Genomic DNA, 19431 nt, shown 5'->3' with positions numbered 1-19431 from the left:
AGCCAATGTCCGCAGCATGGAGCTTGGCAGTTGTTTCTAGACTCAAACATGATTATCAGGTCTGTCTGGCTGTAAAAAGCATTCATATTGTTTATTATGGCTCATTATATTCATAATATGAGTGAACCAAATTATTTGGCAACAACCTCAAGAATTATATTTCTGAAAATACTCCATGTTTAACAGGAAAGCATAGTTTGACTTTCATTCACGATAACTACCTCCTTTGTAATAGTGTGTGCTTTATCAGTATTTACAGTTTAGAAAGGGATATATTCTAAATTAATTAAAATTTAATATATGTGCATCTGTATTCACATATATTGTACATTATCATATTAAATGTCATCTCAATGTGATAAACAGGTACTCAAACTTTGTTCAAATGAGTTGTTACAGCTTTTTAGTAAAAACTGGTAGCAAGGAATATGGTTAAGAATAGCCACTGGTTAGTCTGACCCAAGACCTTCACCCTACACTGCCACTTCAGACCCATGTGGGGACCAAAGTCACTTGTTTTCTTGCCGTGTCTGAAGAAGGACCCTAACCCCTCGCCACCCACGAACCCTCCAGGCCCAAACAGAAGCCACATTGCTGCATGCATGAGTCCTTGATGAGTCTCAGTTACCTCATCCAATTTGCTGATGATGATATTAGATATGAAATCCTAAACATTCTACCACAAAACTTCTAGAGACAATCAAAAACTTTAGCTAAGCCATATCATCATGATACAACATCAACTTACAAAAAAACCTGTAGCCTTTTTAATATGTCAATAACAAACATTCTGGGAAAAAGGGTTCTGGGAACTCTTTCATCCAATAATAGCTTAAAAAATATATCTACGAGTAATCCTAACTAATGAGGTGAAAAGCCTATATGATAAAACATAAGTCTCTGAGTGCAGAGATTGAGGAAGAAACAAGAAGTGTGGATCGACAGTGCTCACAGGTTGGTAGAATGTTGTGAAAATATGATCTTCCTACCAAAACAAATTTAAAGACTCATGTGATCAAAATCAATACACACAACCTTCCTCAAGGAAATAGGGAAAACATTTTAGAATTCATATGGAAGAACAAAAGACCCCAGAAAACTATGCAATCCTGGGCAGAAAGAATGAACCTGGAATGATTACCACACCAGATGACAAACTATCTTACAAAATTACAGTGGTAAACACAACATGGTCCTGTCACAAATACAAAAATGTGAAACAATGTAATAAAAAAAAGAAAGACCAAACGTGAGTTTCCTTAACTACAGCCATCTCATGTTGGACAGAGATGTCCAACATAGGAAAGACAGCATCTTCAACCAGATTGTGGTGGGAAAAACTGCAAGTCCAGTTGTAGAAGAACGAAAGTAAACCCATATCATTCACTGACACAACATCACTTTCAAACAGATCAAAGACCTCCACTGTAAAACTTGACATGCTAATGCTTCCAGAAGAAAATATATGCACTACCCTGGAATATATAGGAATAGAAAAAGGACTTTCCAAATAGGGCTCCATTGTTTTTTTTCACGAAATAAAAGTTACAAATTGACAAATAATGTCATTTATAAAGAGAGAAATAGAACAAAAATTCAAACAAGTGAAGAAACCCAGAAAATGCTCCTATTCATCTGATGGAAAATTAATTTTAAAGAACTAATTTCAAAAGAACAAATAGCCCAATTTAAAAAATGCACAACAGATATCAATGGATAATTTTAACAAGAAGAAATAGAAATTGTTGAGGAATATCTGAAGGAGTTTCAGCATCTTTAGCAATTAGGGAAATGTACATTAATTGCAATGTTATCTTATGTGAGCCAAAACGGCTCAGATCAACAAGATAACTGATAATAAATGTCTGTGAGTGTACAGGGATAGGAGAGCTCTCATTCACTGTTGATGGGAGTACAAACTTGTTCAGCTACTGCAGAAATCAGTGTGTGTGTGTGTGTGTGTGTGTGTGTGTGGTCTCAATAAAGACAGGTCTGTGTCATGAGCCATCAACTCCCCTGCTTGACCAAATCATATCAGCAAAAGAATGTTGAATCCTAGTACAGAGGTACTTGCTGTATTCACAATGGTTAGAAAATGAAAACTGCAGATGCCGTTGACAGAAATGGATAAAGAAACTGATATATATTACAAGATTGAAGTCTATTAAATTGTAAAGAAAATGAAAGCATGAAGTTTGCAGGAAAATAGATGGAACTGGAAATATTATACAGTAAAATAGCCCAGACCCAGAAAAACAAAGACTGCATGGTCTCTCTTAAGTATGGATCTTAGCTCTGTGTCTTTAAATGTGCATCTATAACATGAAGACATCTCAGAAGCCAGGAAAGTAGAAAGAGTTAGATGGGAGAAGGAGCTATGGGTAGAGGGGACAGGGGATGTAGTAGGAATCAAGGGCTATGACTAGGGAAAGGGAGAATATGGGGATGGAGTTTAACCGGGGAAGAGCAAGGAGGGAGAGATAAATAATGCTAAGGAAGTTTGAAAATTCCACAGTGATACACATCAGTTTATATCTAGTAATAAAATGGAAGCCCTGATTGATTCCACTAACTGCCTGTCAGTAGGGCTGTGTGAATGACTTAGCACAGGTGGGTGTGTAGTCAGACTGTAGACCGAAAGACTTCCGCTGAGATAAGTGCAGCTCTAAAAGCAGTGCTGCAGGCAAGGGGGTAATTCCCAAGTATCCGAGAGCCAAAGATCCTACAGGAAACAGTGAACCTAGTTAATGGCAAGTAGAGAGAGCTATTACACACTGCATGTGGGATCCATGTCCGATGAAGGGGTCATGTCCTCAGTATCCTGCTGGGATATGGGGTTGTGAAGCTATAGAGCAATGGCCAACAGCTCTGCTTTAGCTCCCCAGCTTCAGACCCTGGAATTTTGCACTCTGAGGTGGGAACGCTTCTCTACACTGCTTCAGTTACCCCAGGGTCCTGTGGACTCCCCTCTCTTCTTTGTTCCCAAGAAAGATGGGGATACTTGTGGTTGAGATGGGACACCAATCTTTTCAATACTTTGTCTATTCTTTCAGAAATGATGGATTGAACAACTTTAGTTTAGCCATTCTTTATGAAATGCTTCTGCCTCCCTGTCTGATAATGGCTGAATAAGAATGTTACCCGGACTCTGGTTTGCCTTTGGTTTTTTAGCAGTCATATGAACATAGGTCCAGCCTCCTCCTTCCAGTTCTAACTGTGCTAGCATCTAAGTGAGATGGCACACACTCACTTCTACCCTGCCCTAAGTCAAAAGCCAAATAGCACCCTCACTTTCACACTGTTGGGAAAAAGATTTGGAATCTGTGTGATAGCCCTATTGGGCCAGTCTTAACTCTTTGTATCCTGTTATTTTGTGGAGAACTAGGAAAGAATTCTTGAGTATTAATCTGGTTCCCTCAGACACAGATGCCCCCTTCCCTTCTCATTCTTATCCTAAGGAGTTATATTTTCTGTTGCTCCTATGTCTAGTAAATAAAATCTAATCATATGAATAACATTTGCTATTATATAGATAGTGCATGTAGACATTTAAACGATACTAAAGCTATAGCACAGGGACAGAGAAAAAAAATAAAGCCACTGACGTCTCTGTCCAGAACTCTTCCGGTACTGTTCAGGAAAAGCATCTGTTTAACAGGGTCCAACAACACCCAGTAGTCCACGTTGTCCTTTAAAGAGAGCTCTATGGTGGGGTCTGGTCCTCCAGCAGTCCCCTTAATCAGCATGTTGTCCACCAGAATTGTACCTGCAAACCAAACACAGCTATTTACAACCACGCTTTACTCAAAAGTCTTCTTTAGCAAGGATTATGCTTTTAAACCCTACCGCCTCACACGTTTCTGCCATGGCAGAGCACATTCAATATCGCACCGAGCATCCCAAAGCTGCAAATATCTATCTTCATTATGTTATTTGTCAGTAGTGTTTAGGGAAGATGCAGGCAGGGCGTGGGGAGGATTCTAGACCCTTGCAAAGTGCCACCTTGTCTCTCTTTAGCAGCACTGAATTTCCCCCGTCCCCGTCCATCACTTCTCTCAGGATTTATCACTGAATCTTTTATCCTAAACAAAGGAAAGAAGCGTAACCGCAGAGCAGGATACAAATTCCACTCCGTGAGACTTCTGATATGAAAAGAGAGAACTTGAAAACGAGAGGGGAGGAGGGGGGGGAGATGCTAAAAGAGCAGCAAGATTTCCCACAGTGAGAGGTGCATCTTGTTCTTACATGTCAGAGCAGATTCAGTAAGCACAAATCTTAATGCTACCTCGTCGACACACAGCGGTAGCCGCTTATCTCTGAGATAGGTCTGGAGCGCTCAACTATAATGACAGACTCTCATGATTTTATATTTTAATGCTTGGTTTCTCCATCTCCTTCTTTTTAAAAGGCAGTTCTTGAACAAATATGGAAACGAGAGTGTGCTTCTAACATTTCTTCTCTGAAAAAGACCTCATGTGCTTTACAGATTGAAAGCAAACAGCAGGGATGCAGCTCAAATTTGTTTTTCCCCACACAGTAATGATCTCCCTGCCAATCAAGAATGGATGATGGCTCAGAGTGGTCACTATCTGAGCTATCGCATTGCATGAACAGCATATAGAAAAAAAATGTGACTGTGAAGATAAAGATGAGCTCTTCTAAACACTAGAAGACAATGGAAATATTCAGATATTGCCTGTCCTTGCCTTAGGACAGAACACACATCTTACGTAACTCGCAAATATGGACGTGGGTTTGAGAAAGAAAATGTCAGATTTATCAGTCACCTATTTAAATGTTTTATCTGCCTAGGAAACTCTGAAAGGAACTGCCTTTCTTTGTAAGTGAACCACTTTCGTTAATGCCCATATTCTTCACACCTTCCTAAATTCTAGATGTTATCTTCTTTTTGTTTCTTCTACAGAACTGTCATGATAACCAGACAGGAATGTCTACCGAAACTGTATGTTTATCATTGAGGCACATTTCTGCTTTTGCATCTGCACACCAACAAGAGCTGGAATAAGCCCGAAAGATGCTCTCACGCACTGAGAAGGATGGCCAGCTGTCTCCTTCGGCCTCCAACACTGTAGTGTGTGCTTCTGCTTTGAAAAGCAGGTGCTGGTCTTTTGTCTTTTAACAGATGATTTAGTTTTTTTTTTCTTAAAAACAAATATCCGTTTATTCTTTTTTTCAACCACCCTTAAAAGGATAGAGTGTTTGCTAACACAATTAAATGTATGAGACAAAATCTTGAGGACAGAATGACCTTCTTTTCTTTTTGTCCAACCATTGCCAATTCAGGGTTGGACAATGTTTTTTTTTTGTTAACTTATTTTTTATACATAGCATTTTTTTTCTATTATTGAAAATAGATTTTATACAATATATTCTGAATTATAGTTTTCTCTCGCCTAACTCTTCCCAGAACCTCTTCACATCACCTCTCTCATCCAAACTCAATCCATTCTCTTTCTCCTTAGGAAACAAACAGGCATGTAAGAACAATAATAGACTAAAATACAACCACAAACAAACAAACAAACTCGAATAGGACTATGCAAGGAAGCAAGCAAAAAAAAAAAGGGGGGGGCAGCAAAAAGAAAGCTCAAGAAACACATGAGATGCACATGGGAACTCCATGAAAACACAGACTGGACACCATAATATATTGTCCAAAGACCTGGAAGGTCTGCAGCAAACAACACCACCAACAACAGTCCTTTCAAAGCATTGTGAGCCAAATACTTTCCAAAAGTGCTATTGAGTTCATTTTGTGTTGGCCACCTGCTACTTAACATGGGACCTGCCTTTAAGAGTGTTCTGTAAACCCAGTGAGACTCTACCAAAGCAAACTAATTTTTCATTTGCAAGTGGTTATCCTTGGAGACAACTTCTGGGGCAGTATGGGAGCATGTGTTCACTTCCACTCTCATGGTTGCAACCCCATCTGACTCAGAACCTTGCAGATCCAGTGCATGCTGCTACAGTCTCTATGAGCCCTGCTGTGTTTACAATGTCTTATTTCCTTGGTATCACCCATCCCCTCCAGCTGTTACATGGTTTCTTCCTCCTCCTCTGCAGGGTCCCCTGAGCCCTGAGAGGAGGGATTTGATGGAGACAACCCATTTCGGATGGAATCTTCCAAGGTCTTTCAATTCCTGCACGTTGTCCTGCTGAGGGTCTCTGTATTTGTTCCCATCATGTAGGAGGAAGCTTTTCTAATGATGGCTGAGCAAGACACTGGTGAGTATAGCAGAATGTCATTAGGAGTCATTTAATCTCTACATTCCTTTAACAGATCAATAGTGTTTGGTTTTCCCCTAGCTCCCTCGCCTATTCAGTCTCAGGTGCTGGGCTACCCAAGAAGTGCTAGGGATGGACTCCATTGCATGGTGTGGTCCTTAAATCTGATAAGATATTGGTTGGTTACTCCAACAAGCTTTGCGCCACCATTGCACCAGCCTATCTTGCAGGTGTCTCACCATTGTAGATTTCTCCTATGTTAGCATACAAAGTACAATGACCATTAATCAGTAGGGATGAAGGCTCTAGGTAGATACCACCAGCTCAACTCCTCCATGCTCAATGAATCATGGAGGTTTTGTTTTCAGCAATAAGGCCTTTTTATCTGTTTATGGAGAGAAACCAAAAGCTTTGGCAATAGCCTGAATTGTTTAGGGATTACCATGGGACCCCTTTGACCAGCATCTCTGTTAGATGGAACTCATTCCAGAAGTGGAGGCTTCCTTTGGTGACAAGAGATGTTTGAGACATGAAGACATAATATGCATGCATGTATGTAATACAGAGACAGTGTGTTTAGAAATATGGCTCACAACCAGATATCCCCTGTTCATTTGCGAGTCATTGTATTTCCTTAAGTAAATGGTTGTAATGCAAATGGATCACTCTCTAAAAATACCGAGGAAGCCTCAGGATGGAGGGGAGGACCTTTGTGTTTCTAATTAACCTAATTTTATGAAGCTTAAAAAGTATATTGTGCAGAGAGGAAATAATGGAGTGACTGGGCTCATTCCAAACTCTTATACATTGCATAGAGCCTCCCAGATGATGCCACGATCAATTAATTACCCAAAGGTCTCCAACCACTATGAATCCCTTCAGCTTCCCCAGTAATATTTACCCAGTTTTACCCCTTGGAAAAATGGTATACCCCAAACTCACAGAATCTTTTGCTTTCTCTTGCATGTTATTCTACGAGAAAAACAAAACAAAGAAACAGGGAGTGGATTTCAAGATAATCAGACTAAAACAAGACTCCTCTTATGCACAAAACTTTTGTCCTATATCTTTCTGGGATGCTCACAGAAAACATCTTTCATCTGACTTTCTTTCTTTCTTTCTTCTTGGTTTAGAGACAAGTTCTATAGGCCAGTTAGGAACTTGTACTTAGCATATCTACACAACACAAAGTCTTGTCGGAGGAAGTATACCTGTTTCTAGCAACTTCATTAAAAAAGTTTTAATAGAATATTAGTTGAATTGTGATTTAAACATTAGGAGGCTGTTAGCAGCCTGCCATTCTTTCTAAAGATGAAGAATGATGCCTCCCCATTAAGAAGTAACTAAATGAAAACTCATATACAAAAGCATAATGCTTTGCAAAATTATGCTTTTGCTGAAATTTAAATCATTTATATATCATAAAAGAGCGAAAATCATGACAAAATGGAATATTTCACTAAAATGTACATATTTTTAGGAAATAATACATTTTTATACTTACTTTTACTTTGTGTTACTTAATAGATAGTGGGTCAAGCATTTTGTAAAATTCCATGTACAAAAGTTTAGAAATAGAGAATCACCTCCGGAAGCCAGTGAGCATTGAGGATGGTTCAGTAGTTGAAATCAGCATGGCAGTGAGGAATGAGAACGAACCCCATGGAGCTGAGTCCATGGAGCAGCAGTGCTGCCTCCTCTTGCTAGGGTACAGCTCGATTCAGAGAAGCGGAAGCATCCTTAAACTGGGCAATCTCTTCAGTAGTCACTGTGAGGCCTACCTCTTGCTTTTTTTTTTTCATTTTTAGCCACAGCAACGTTTACTGAGAACCGGGAGGGGATCAGTCCTTCTTGGCCACCGCCTTCCTCAGGGCGGCCAGCACGTTGCTCAGCTCCTCCCGCTTCCTCTTGGCGCGTGCGTGCCCACCCGCTTCTTGACGAACTTGAGAGCGCGCTTGTCCTTGGACACCTTGAGCAGCTCCGTGGCGCTCCACTCGTAGGGCGCGAAGCCGCACACCTCCCGGATCATGCCCCGCACGAACTTGGTGTGCCCTGTGAGGCGCCCTCGTCGCCGGCTCTGCCTCGGCTGGCTTTCGTTCTTCGTCACCTTGTGGCCCTTGTTGAGGCCCACGGCCATGGGGTAGCGCAGGCCCATGCCTGCTCCTCTCCGCTGGCGGCCGCGACAGGAAGGACGGCGCCGCGCGGAACCCTGGGATATCTCTACTTTCTGTACGTACGGTGCCCTTGTGTGGCTAGAGCCTGTCACTTGCCTGTAACAGGAAGCAGGTGAGGAAGTGATGGGAAGATAGTTCCCATGGAGGTGTTTACAGAGCATGTGCTACATGAGCTTTGAGAGACTACCTCAGTGAGTTTCTCTCTTTGCCTGATGACTTTGATAGACCAGCTTAGGCACATTGGGGCACACATAGGGTCAGGAGCTGTGTGGAGCTCTTAGGAACTATACGTGGCCTGCAACTGATTGCAATCAAGTCACTGAAGAATATACAGCTATAACCACAAAGAATAAGTAGTTTCCAGTGATCCAGGTAAGCTTGGCTGCTTCCTTAATGCTTCCTTAATCCTATGTTGCTAACAACTCGTCCATCACAGTTCTAGCAGGCTGAGTAGTGAAGGATGAGCCTCTGCTTGGTCTGGAACTTGACTGAAAGCACCCATGGGATTATAGATGTTTATTGTTTAAAGCCACTAAGTTTTGAAACCATCATTGTGTAGTAATAGTATAGGTTTTAAAGACAAAGGTCTATGTTAAAAATCTTGGCTCCAAATCATACTAACTCTGTGAGGTTTAGCAAATTTCCCAGATTCTTATAATTTCCCAGATTCAACAACAGGGCTGTTATGATACCTGAACATTATGAGTCAAGTTACATAGATATTAATGAATACTTTTCATCTATGCCATGGGCATTGCATAGAGATTTAAGATTACAAAGGAGTTATTATTTTTCATTAAATTGTGAGTATCATGCATGCTATTTTTACAGAGAGATGTAATATTTTTAAATCTGAGATAAAAGTATGAAATTTAGGCTGGAGAGATGAACCAGCAGTTAAAATGCTCTGTAATCATGAAAACCACAGTTCAGATCCCAGAATCTACCCAGCAACTGAGGGGTTCTTGCATGCCCTCTGCTCTAGCCTTCTATCTCAAAGGGATGGAGACAGGAGGAATATTGTAGCTTGCTGGTTTCAAGATCAACCAAATATATATATATACACTCTGGGTTCTGCTAGAAATACTTCCTCAGAGAATGTGCATAGAGTGACAGATGACACCACATGCCATCTCTTGTCCTCCAGGTGACACCAACACACACGTGTGCTTACACTCACAAAGACATAATGAAACAGAGGGTCAAAGGTACAAGGATGATAGAGATAGATAGATAGGTAGAAAGATAGATAGATAGATAGATAGATAGATAGATAGATAGATAGATAGATAGATAGATAGATAATGTATATAAAAACACAGGAAAATGGCCACATCTATGCAAAAGACTAAACAGAAACAGAAAACAGGGACAGCTTATTTTTAATTACTGTTGAGAATCTGTCACAAGGCAAAGGCTATTCTTTGCTGGTCAAAATGAAATGCTAACAACCTAGCAAGCAATGGAGGTCATATTACTGAGGTCAAATGAGGTTAGGATTTGTTGACTGGATCAGGTGGAACAGGTGATAAGGCGTAAAGACCAAGTAATCACCAGCACTTCCAATTAGCACACAGAGAAGTGAGAAAGGCTCACACCTTCCTATCCCTGCAAGACTATCATTTTTAGACCATCACACTGATGCCGTCTGAAATTAAATAGCTAACATTTTCAAAACAGACGATTCGCAAAGGCACTAGAAATGTGACTACAAGGCAAGTCTTCTCTTGCTTTCATCTTTCCTAATCTGATACAGAATGTAGAACTTAGTCTGTTCCAGAGGGAAAGTGAGGAAAGGGTGGCTGGGAAGGCAGGAGATCTAAAGGAGAGAGAGGAGACTCGCTTGGTCATTTGCCCTCCTCCCATTTCTTTCCCTTGGGACTGCAGTAAAGACTGGTGAGATGAGGTCTTCAGGGGCCATCCCCTCGAAGCCCTCCTGCTGCTCACCAAGCATGTGTGTGTTCCTCTATTCTGCTTCTCTTCCTCATGTCCCCCAACCCACAGGTTCTGACAGGCCCCCAAGTATGGGACACAGTCAATTCATACATAATTTGTTGACTTCTTCAGCGTATTTAATATCAGAAAAGGCTATAGAAATGCTGGTGAATTGATCTGCTGTGAGCATAGCTTCTAATGACTTCAATTCTTTCCTATAATTTTGAATTTCTGTTTGAACTCAAACTGTGTTTATACTGTAAACAGCTTAATGGGACACATTATACTCTCTGTTTTCTGATGGTTTCAGATTTAATGAAGCATTTCATATGTACTTAAAATACTTTATAACAAGATATACAGTATTTTAAATATATAATATCATAGATGAATTTGTAGGGAAAAAGCAATGTGATTTTGTTTCTAATAATTATGAGCGATTGTAGCTCTAAAATTAAATCCATTTCCTCACCTCTAAATCTAATCTAAAACTCAAAAAAAGGCACAAGGTTCTTGTAACTACACTAAATGACAATTAGAAAAAGCATCACATAGAGACGTTTTATTTTACAGGTAAGTTGCTTCTACAAACCAGTCCTTGAAGGACTTATTAAATAAATTGTGTGCATTTTCTACTTGATTTCTAAGTATCCACGTATTAGGAAAGTCAACTGCCATCTTTTTAAATCACAGTATCCACCCTGGGAAAATCAATATGCTGAAGTCTGACCAGTAAAGAATAATAGAGTACAATAATAAAAAATAGCAAAAATTTAGCTAGATGTCACAGAAGTTGCTGGCCAAATCAAACAAACTGAATTCAATGAACTCTCTAATGACAAGTGAAGTTAACTCTCTAAGCCTTTGTGAATTTTCCATACTAAAGAAAAGTACCAGGTTAAAATCAAAGTAAGTCGAATATGTTTCTTTTAAATATTTAAAAAAAATATTTTTCATTTGGCCTTTAAACCCCAGGTAAGCAGTGTGAAGTTCTAATGTGGGTTCAGAAAACTTTCTAGTCTTTACTATTAAAACTTCCATTTTCTTGGCTAACCCAACCACTAATTATCTTATTCTTTTTTATGCTCTGACACATAAGGCACTTTTCTTAATTTTCTATTGGGATGGTTCATTTTCAGTGTGGAGACCATAACTGATTTTGTATTATCTTGATTTTGTAACAACTTTGTTCAACTATTTCTTTGTTCTAGTAGTGTGCATATTTAATCAAGATTTTTCTACATATATACTATATTTTAGAGAGGAAGCTTATTTAGCTTTATAGAATGCCAGCAGCAAATTTACAGAGTCTTTTAAATAACTTTAAAAATCTTTGTTCACCAATAATCCATTATTATTGAGAACACTACCAGTAAGTAATTGTCTATTTTTCTGTAAATATGTTTCTATCACCAAAAATAAAGCAGTGATAGCTAATTTATTTAGCTGCTCCTAACACTCAAAAAGAAAAATATTTGTTTAAAATATAGGTAAAGGATATAAATAGACACCTCTCCAAAGAAGATTCATTATCAACCAAAAATGACTATGAAAAATTCTGGAACTTTATACTCAGTAGGGAAAATCAAGCCAGAACTACCATGAATTCCCTCTCCTACCCATTAGAGTAGGTATCAACACCACACCCAAAGCATAGAAGGACAAAATGTGAAAGTACTGCTTAGAATGTGGTACTTGGGCTGAGTAGATGGCTCAAGACTCTTCTGTAGTAGAAACGTTATGATCTGAGTACAAGTTCCCAGAAAGCATGGACCAACCTGGGGATGGCAGCTGTGTGACCTGTAGCCCTAGAATTTGGGAGCCAGACAGAGGAGGGTGGTTGGGAGTTTTCTGGCCTGTTGATAGGGCAGAACTTAGGTGGGGAGAGCTAGGCTGTATGCTGGAAAGAAGAGGCAGAGGGAGAAGCCAAGGATCCTCTACCTGAGACGAACACCGGTGAGAATCTTGTCGGTAAGACACAGCCACTTGGAGATACACAGATTAATGAAGATGGGTTAAATTAAGATGTAAGAGTTAGTCAATAAGAAACTAGAGCTAGGTTACCTCACTCAGGATCGTATTTTCTATTTCCATCCATTTGCATGCAAAATTCGAGAAGTCATTGTTTTTTACCGCAGAGTAGTACTCTAATGTGTATATATTCCACACTTTCTTCATCCATTCTTCCATTGAAGGGCATCTAGGTTGCTTCCAGGTTCTGGCTATTACAAATAATGCTGCTATGAACATAGTTGGACAAATGCTTTTGTCATATGATAGGGCATCTCTTGGGTATATTCCCAAGAGTGGTATTGCTGGGTCCAGGGGTAGGTTGATCCCAATTTTTCTGAGAAACCGCCACACTGATTTCCAAAGTGGTTGCACTAGTTTGCAGTCCCACCAGCAATGGATGAGGGTACCCCTTTCTCCACAACCTCTCCAGCAAAGGCTATCCTTGGTGTTTTTGATTTTAGCCATTCTGACAGGTGTAAGATGATATCTCAAAGTTGTTTTGATTTGCATTTCTCTGATTGCTAAGGAGGTTGAGCATGACCTTAAGTATCTTTTGGCCATTTTAACTTCTTCTGTTGAGAATTCTCTGTTCAGTTCAGTGCCCCATTTTTTAATTGGGTTAATTATCCTTTTAAAGTCTAGTTTCTTGAGTTCTTTATATATTTTGGAGATCAGACCTTTGTCTGTAGCGGGGTTGGTTGGAGCAACGGTCTGAGCTCTTAAGGTCCAAATGAGGAGCAGAAGGAGGGAGAACATGAGCAAGGAAATCAGGACCACGAGGCGTGCACCCACCCACTGTGACAGTGGAACTGAACTATTGGGAGCTCTCCAAGGCCAGCTGGACTGGGACTGAATAAGCATGGGTTGAAACTGGACTCTCTGAACATGGCGGACAATGAAGGCTGATGAGAAGCCAAGGACAATGGCACTAGGTTTCGATCCTAATACATGAACTGGCTTTGTGGGAGCTTAGCCTGTTTGGATGCTCACCTTCCTGGGCCTGGATGGAAGTGGGAGGACCTTGGTCTTCCTGTAGGGCAGGGAATTTGGACTGCTCTTCAGTATCGAGAGGGAGGGGGAATGGACTGGGGGGAGGAGAAGAGGAGTGGGGATGGGGGAGGGGAGTGGGGGGAGGGGGCAATGTGTGGGAGGAGGGGGAGGGGAATGGGAAACGGGGAGCAGTTGGAAATTTTAATAAAAAAAAAAAAAAAAAAAAGAAACTAGAGCTAATGGGCCAAGCAGTGATTTACTTAATATAGTTTATGTGTGGCTATTTTGGTTCTGGGTGGCTGGGAAAAACAAACAGCCTCCTCCTACACCCCCCATCTTCACTCCTCAAAAATAGCAGACTAAAGGAGACTGGGAAAGGAAAGCTAGATGGCCCTGTGGGTTGGAACATTTTGATTTCCACTTTACCTCACCTGCTGCTTAGCTGAACATTCAGGGGACAGAGGCAGCCAGGTCTGCTTCAGCAAAACCATCTCATTGAATATGAATTATTTCTTGCTGAGACACTGTGGCCAACTTTTCCAAGGGAAATTTCTTAATTCCTGTTGAGATCAGGACATCATTCCATCACAGCTTCCTCTACTACCTTGTCCACATCTTGGATAATGCTATAAGCAATGGAGAGCCTCATGGATGTTAGATGCTTCTCCCAACAATGTGCTTGCTAAACCCCGTTGCTATGCATGACTCCTGGTCAGGCTGGAAGAGTATGATAAAGAGTGGCTTATCGGGCTATGCATAAACATGAGTCTACTCCACCATAAACATGAGTCTACTCCACATTTCAACCGCCCTGAAGCTTTCAAGTTCTCTAATGTGGTGCTTCTGGACTGTAATGCGTCTGTGACTCACTAGGGATCATGTTAGAGCGACAAGCTCTGACTTTGTAAATACAACTCTGGCCTCTAGTTGATGGTGCTCATTCTCTATAAATCTTGATTTGTGGAATCATACCTTTTAGCCTTTTTTTTCCTTTAAATGTCATCCCGGACAGAGGCCTCAGTTTCATACATAAACTTACTAGAAATGTTTGTCTGTGGCTTTTTTAATATCACACTATGCCTGAATTAGGACCTCAGAGAAAGGGGCTCAGGCACCTGACTTAACAAGTCAACCACATGTTTCTGATGCTCCGCTGAGAACCTGAATTTGCAATAAGCTGGAAAGAATGGAAAATTTTGAACTCTTCAACTGTAGGAAGCAAACAAGAACTCAGAGTAGTCCAGCAGTCTATTAATACCACCTGTGACAGTGTAGCCTACATATTCAACATATTCCATAACGAATCCAAGTAAATAGATTTAGGGAAATGATTAAGCATGATCAAGTTTAAAATCATGAGCTGGTAAAGAAATTACCCATGTTTAGTGAGTATGGTACTATTAATTATAAACACCACAGTCTAGGTAATTAGTAGGAAAGAGAGTCTACCTTCATGGTCAGAGAGGTACATGAGATTTAGAGGTTCAAGTGTGACTACATCATTTTCATCTGTTTTAATGTCTCGCTTGTTCCTGGTCATGTTTTCATTGCCTTTGTTTCTAGGTTAAAAGAAAAGAAAGGGCTGGGGATGCATGTGGTCCTAAATCTGTCTAACATTTACAGATGCTCAAAGATGTAGGGCTCCTTCAAAGCTGTCAGGGAGACATACAGGTTCCCCATGGATATTCTTGGTGTATTTTATAGATGTTAATTTCACCTTTTTTTTTGCTATGTAGATTTTCTAGGATTGCCGGAGAAAGCAGATATGACCATAATTACTACTGTTGTCATGGTGATTAAATGCTTCAGCCACTTGAGCGTCCAATGTTCTACACCTGCTCTTCATCTCATGCTACTGCGGGTGCTAATTTGGATAATTGTGATGCTATGCTTGGCACGGATTAACCACATGCCATGTACATTACCCACCTTGAAGAGAAGAGCATATCTCCAGCTTTTCAAATATATGTGCAACACAATCCAATCATTTTATTATGAGTTCTTTTAATTTATTTATTTTTGTTTCTTGGAGGCAAGTCAAAGTACCAATTACAGTATCAGTGTGTCAACAAGAAAATGTCAACTGCCAATCCTTGAAGTCAGTGTGGGGTCAGCACAGGAACACTTAACAGGGTGGAGCAAGGGAAATGACAAATGATGCAGACGTGCACTGGTACAGCAAGGAACACAGAAGGGAAATGTTATGAAAATAAACAAAAAAAAATGAACATAACAGAATAACAAACAACATCTCATAATGACAGCCACTGTGAGAAGCTTTCACTTGCAGAGAAACTTTAATTCCAGTACCGTAGGAACAAGCTTTTCTTTTCTTTTCTTTTTTTTTTTTTTTTTTTTTTTGGTTTTTCAAGACAGGGTTTCTCTGTAGCTTTGGTGCCCGTCCCGGAACTAGCTCTTGTAGACCAGGCTGGCCTCGAATTCCCAGAGATCCGCCTGCCTCTGCCTCCCGAGTGCTGGGATTAAAGGCGTGCGCCACTACCGCCCAGCAGGAACAAGCTTTTCTATAATACTGAGTCACCAATCACTCAGTTCTTCTCTCAGTCTCCAGCTACTAAGATCAGCACCATTTCAGAGCCGAGCATTCCCTCCTCATCCAGCTCCTCTCACTTCCCGAGCATCTCACCTTCTGGCTGACTTCTTTCTCATCTATGTTCCTTTCTGATCTCCTTGCTCAAACTTTCTAGTTTCCATGGCACAATCTCTATCATCCCTCCTTCCCATTGTCTTATGAGTCCTATGTGTGCAGTTGACTCATGATACCTTAACATGCAATCACCATCTACACTGCTTTCCTACTCAAAACCTCACCCCCTGATCTCCACAGCACCACTCACGGACGTCATGTGACTCAAACCAAGCACTGACTAGAAGGAGCCAGGGGGAGGGTCTTTCCATACATTTTTCTTGTTATTTTTCTTACATCAGTTTAAGTGGTCTCCATTTTACCAGTGTTAAGTTTTTTATTTATCATTATCCAATCCCTATCACACCTCTTACCCATTTATTAGAAAAAAATATATCTTAAATATAACTAGGTCTGGATAAATTTAAAAATTGCCTTAACAGCTTGGCCTGTGCCAATTCTCTCATGGCTATTGCAGTAAATCCCCAGATGGTCTGCATGCTACAGCCTCTACTCTGCCTAAGTCTATTTTCAACACACCTGCTAAAATTATCCTTCAAAAATATGCCAGCTCAAAATTCTCTAATGGCGTCTAATGCCCCAGAAAATAGAAGCTAAATCCTTGCCCTGCTCCTAAATGTCTAACACGGTTTTGTCCTTTCAGTCCCTCGAAGGCTGCTAGTTTTGAAATCACACCAGCTACCTTCTCTACTTAGCCCTCTTGCCTTGTGCCCCGTGCCTAACTCTTCCCTCGCTGCCAGGCCTCTAGGAGATCATCTCACTCATGGCTTCTCTCACCAGGCTACTGACTTACTCAAAATACTGTTCACATTTCTCCAACTTCTATTTTTCTACTCCATCTAGTAAAGATTTCATGGATTAATGAAAAATAGAGTGTTATTATATAGTAGGTTTTTAAAAACACTTTGAAACTTTGGGCTGGAGATACGCTTGTTATTGGTGGTTATTAGGCTTAGACTTATAGCATATTCCACCAGAAATGGGTAAATAGTTTTCATAGCATTAATTTCACAATTTGATACATAGGTTCAGATTAAGGTGAAATTTATTATTATGAACGAATTATGTAAATATTGCTTTCATATGCTCATTAAAATATTAGAATGCTGATATAATTAATCAAATCTACTTGAAGGTTTATTTTTATAACTCTGTCTACTGGTTAGTTGGAAATAATGAACAACTGAGAGAAGTTCATATATCACATACACATTCCCTAATTATCTTATAAAAGAAACAATAGGAACTCAGAAAAAAGTAAATACACAAGAGTTTATGTTTGTTATTCTCAGGATAAGTATATTTTATTAAAGAAAGATCTCAGTATCTCAAAGAACCATAATACACATGACAAAAGTTGCGTACTAATTTTTACATTGTTAAATACTATTTCATTATTGGTATTTGGGGCATTTGATGGTAATACATCTTATATTATATTGAATTGTAATTCCTTTCTTCACCTACTGTCTCTGATAACGCTTGAGAAATGTGAGCATTCTTGAGAACTGGCTCATTCCCACCTCCCTGACCTCTGCCTTTCAATCAGTACGTCCTCACACCACCGCTCCTCTGTTTTCACAGTGGGGAAAGTCAACAATGTGAACTCTAATATCAACACTGCTACTCTCGTTCCGTTCAATCCTTAAGACCACACCCACATCACAGACCGAGAGCATGGTGTGTTGACCGGAAACACAAGAAAACCTACTCAGAAATATGTCTCCACACATGAACCCGTAGAAGCAGGAACGTGAAGACAGAACGAGAGGAGGTGAAATAGCCCAACAAAGGAGGTTAGATTTGCTTTCACAGCACACAACTTTTACACAATCTCAATGTCAGCTTGGATGTAATGAACAGGTCTCCACTTTCCCATCAACAGCGAATATTCACAGGCATGATGCTAATGTCACAAACGATTTGACTAGGCTGAGAGGATTTTTCCTACGGAAGGGAGGAAACATTTGTGCGAAAATGAAGACATCTTTTATTTTTCCCTTAAGGATTTACAACTTAATAAAAATGCTATTCACTTCCTGTGAACAATTTCATGTGTTTGTACAATTCACATTGCTAGTAGAAAGGAAAAGAGAACATAGCACCCTAAGGTGCTTTACCCACCCCCATGTCTTTCCACAAAGGAACAACCCACCTGTCAAGAACCATGGTAGGAACTAGAAATGCTTCTACCTCAAACAAAGTATGGGAAAGGGAAGCGAGTTATAACATTTCTTATCATCAATATGTGATTAAAATTTCAATACAGCTTGTAAGATCTGAGTATTATGTTTAAAAATGTAAGTTGCTGGTTTCTTGGTTTTGTGTTTTGTTTTTTTAAATTACTTTAGGTACAAGAGTTCGGCTAACCTCCTTTGTGCTTGACTCAGAAGCTTTCTAATCCCAGCCTCTGTCCATGCAAACTGTCACCAAACTCTTCCTGATCTCCCTAGCTCTCTGAAAGGAGGAGAATTCAGGTGAGAGTCCATTTACCAGGTTGTTGAATGGGCTGTTCAACCACCTCTCCCATAGCTATGCTATGGGAATTCCTGAAATTCTTGTCATCTTTACTATTGATTTTCTCATTCTGTGGCAAAAGCAACTTGCAGAAGGTTTATTTGGCTCAAGGTTTGAAGGGTACAATCCATCCCGATAGGAAAGGCAAAGCAGCATATCACATGGCACCCATGGTCACATGGCACCTATGGTCACATGGCACCCACAGTCACAAAGCAGGGAGAAGAATGAATTTCCCCCTTTCCTTGTTTATTCAGTCTGCTATACCAGTGGTGAAAAGGTGTCACCCACATTGAGGAGGGGTTCTCATGTCATACTCCCAGGACAGACACTCACAGATTTACCGAAAGCCATTTATCTCTTTAATACCCCAGGCATTTTGTTTCCTATGAAACCAAGACTTCCTCTTGTCAGCCTCTCAAATACAACACACCTGCACTACTGTATTGAATGCCAAGGCTCTCATCCTTAGTGAAGATCCTAAAGAAAGCCACGAGAAGGAAATACCACCAAGTTCTTAGCGCATACTAATCCATTTACAAAGGGACAGGTTAAAAGTTTAATGGCCACTACGAAAGGTAATGAAACGGCAATAACTAAATAAAGTTGGAGATAAAACTTGAATATCAGATTTGAAAGAAAATTGTAAGAGGAAAAATTCAGAGAAATGCATACGCTTATTTCATCCTTCGTTTCCCCCATTTATAGCCTTTTCAAAAGATGCTGGAGAGTCTCCACTAACCCTTTAAAACAATCTGCGTTTTATTTTCAAAAGGTTGCTGGCTGTTTTGTGTCTACCATATCTGAAACCTCAGGATCCCTTTCCTTATTCCATTCTACTTCATAGTCTTACTACAGAAAGGTCCTTTGTTTGGAGAGAAGACGTTCCTA

At 40.2% G+C, this 19431-nt stretch overlaps 1 protein-coding gene and 1 pseudogene across 1 annotated transcript in view; both read right to left on the bottom strand.

Moving 5' to 3' along the window:
• Pcdh15 (protocadherin related 15) overlaps positions 1-19431 on the bottom strand; it is a 1187935-nt gene that overhangs the window by 362475 nt on the left and 806029 nt on the right. Inside the window, exon 7 of the mRNA XM_057794363.1 lies at positions 3606-3766. Coding sequence (XP_057650346.1) covers positions 3606-3766 — 161 coding nt within the window. The remainder of the gene's footprint in view (positions 1-3605; positions 3767-19431) is intronic.
• On the bottom strand, positions 8088-8401 carry LOC130890453 (60S ribosomal protein L36-like; annotated as a pseudogene).

The sequence above is a fragment of the Chionomys nivalis genome, chromosome 19, assembly GCF_950005125.1.
Source record: "Chionomys nivalis chromosome 19, mChiNiv1.1, whole genome shotgun sequence".
Taxonomy (NCBI): Eukaryota; Metazoa; Chordata; class Mammalia; order Rodentia; family Cricetidae; genus Chionomys; species Chionomys nivalis.
Note: the sequence above shows the minus strand (reverse complement) of the source record. Positions and strands in the feature narration are given on the sequence as shown.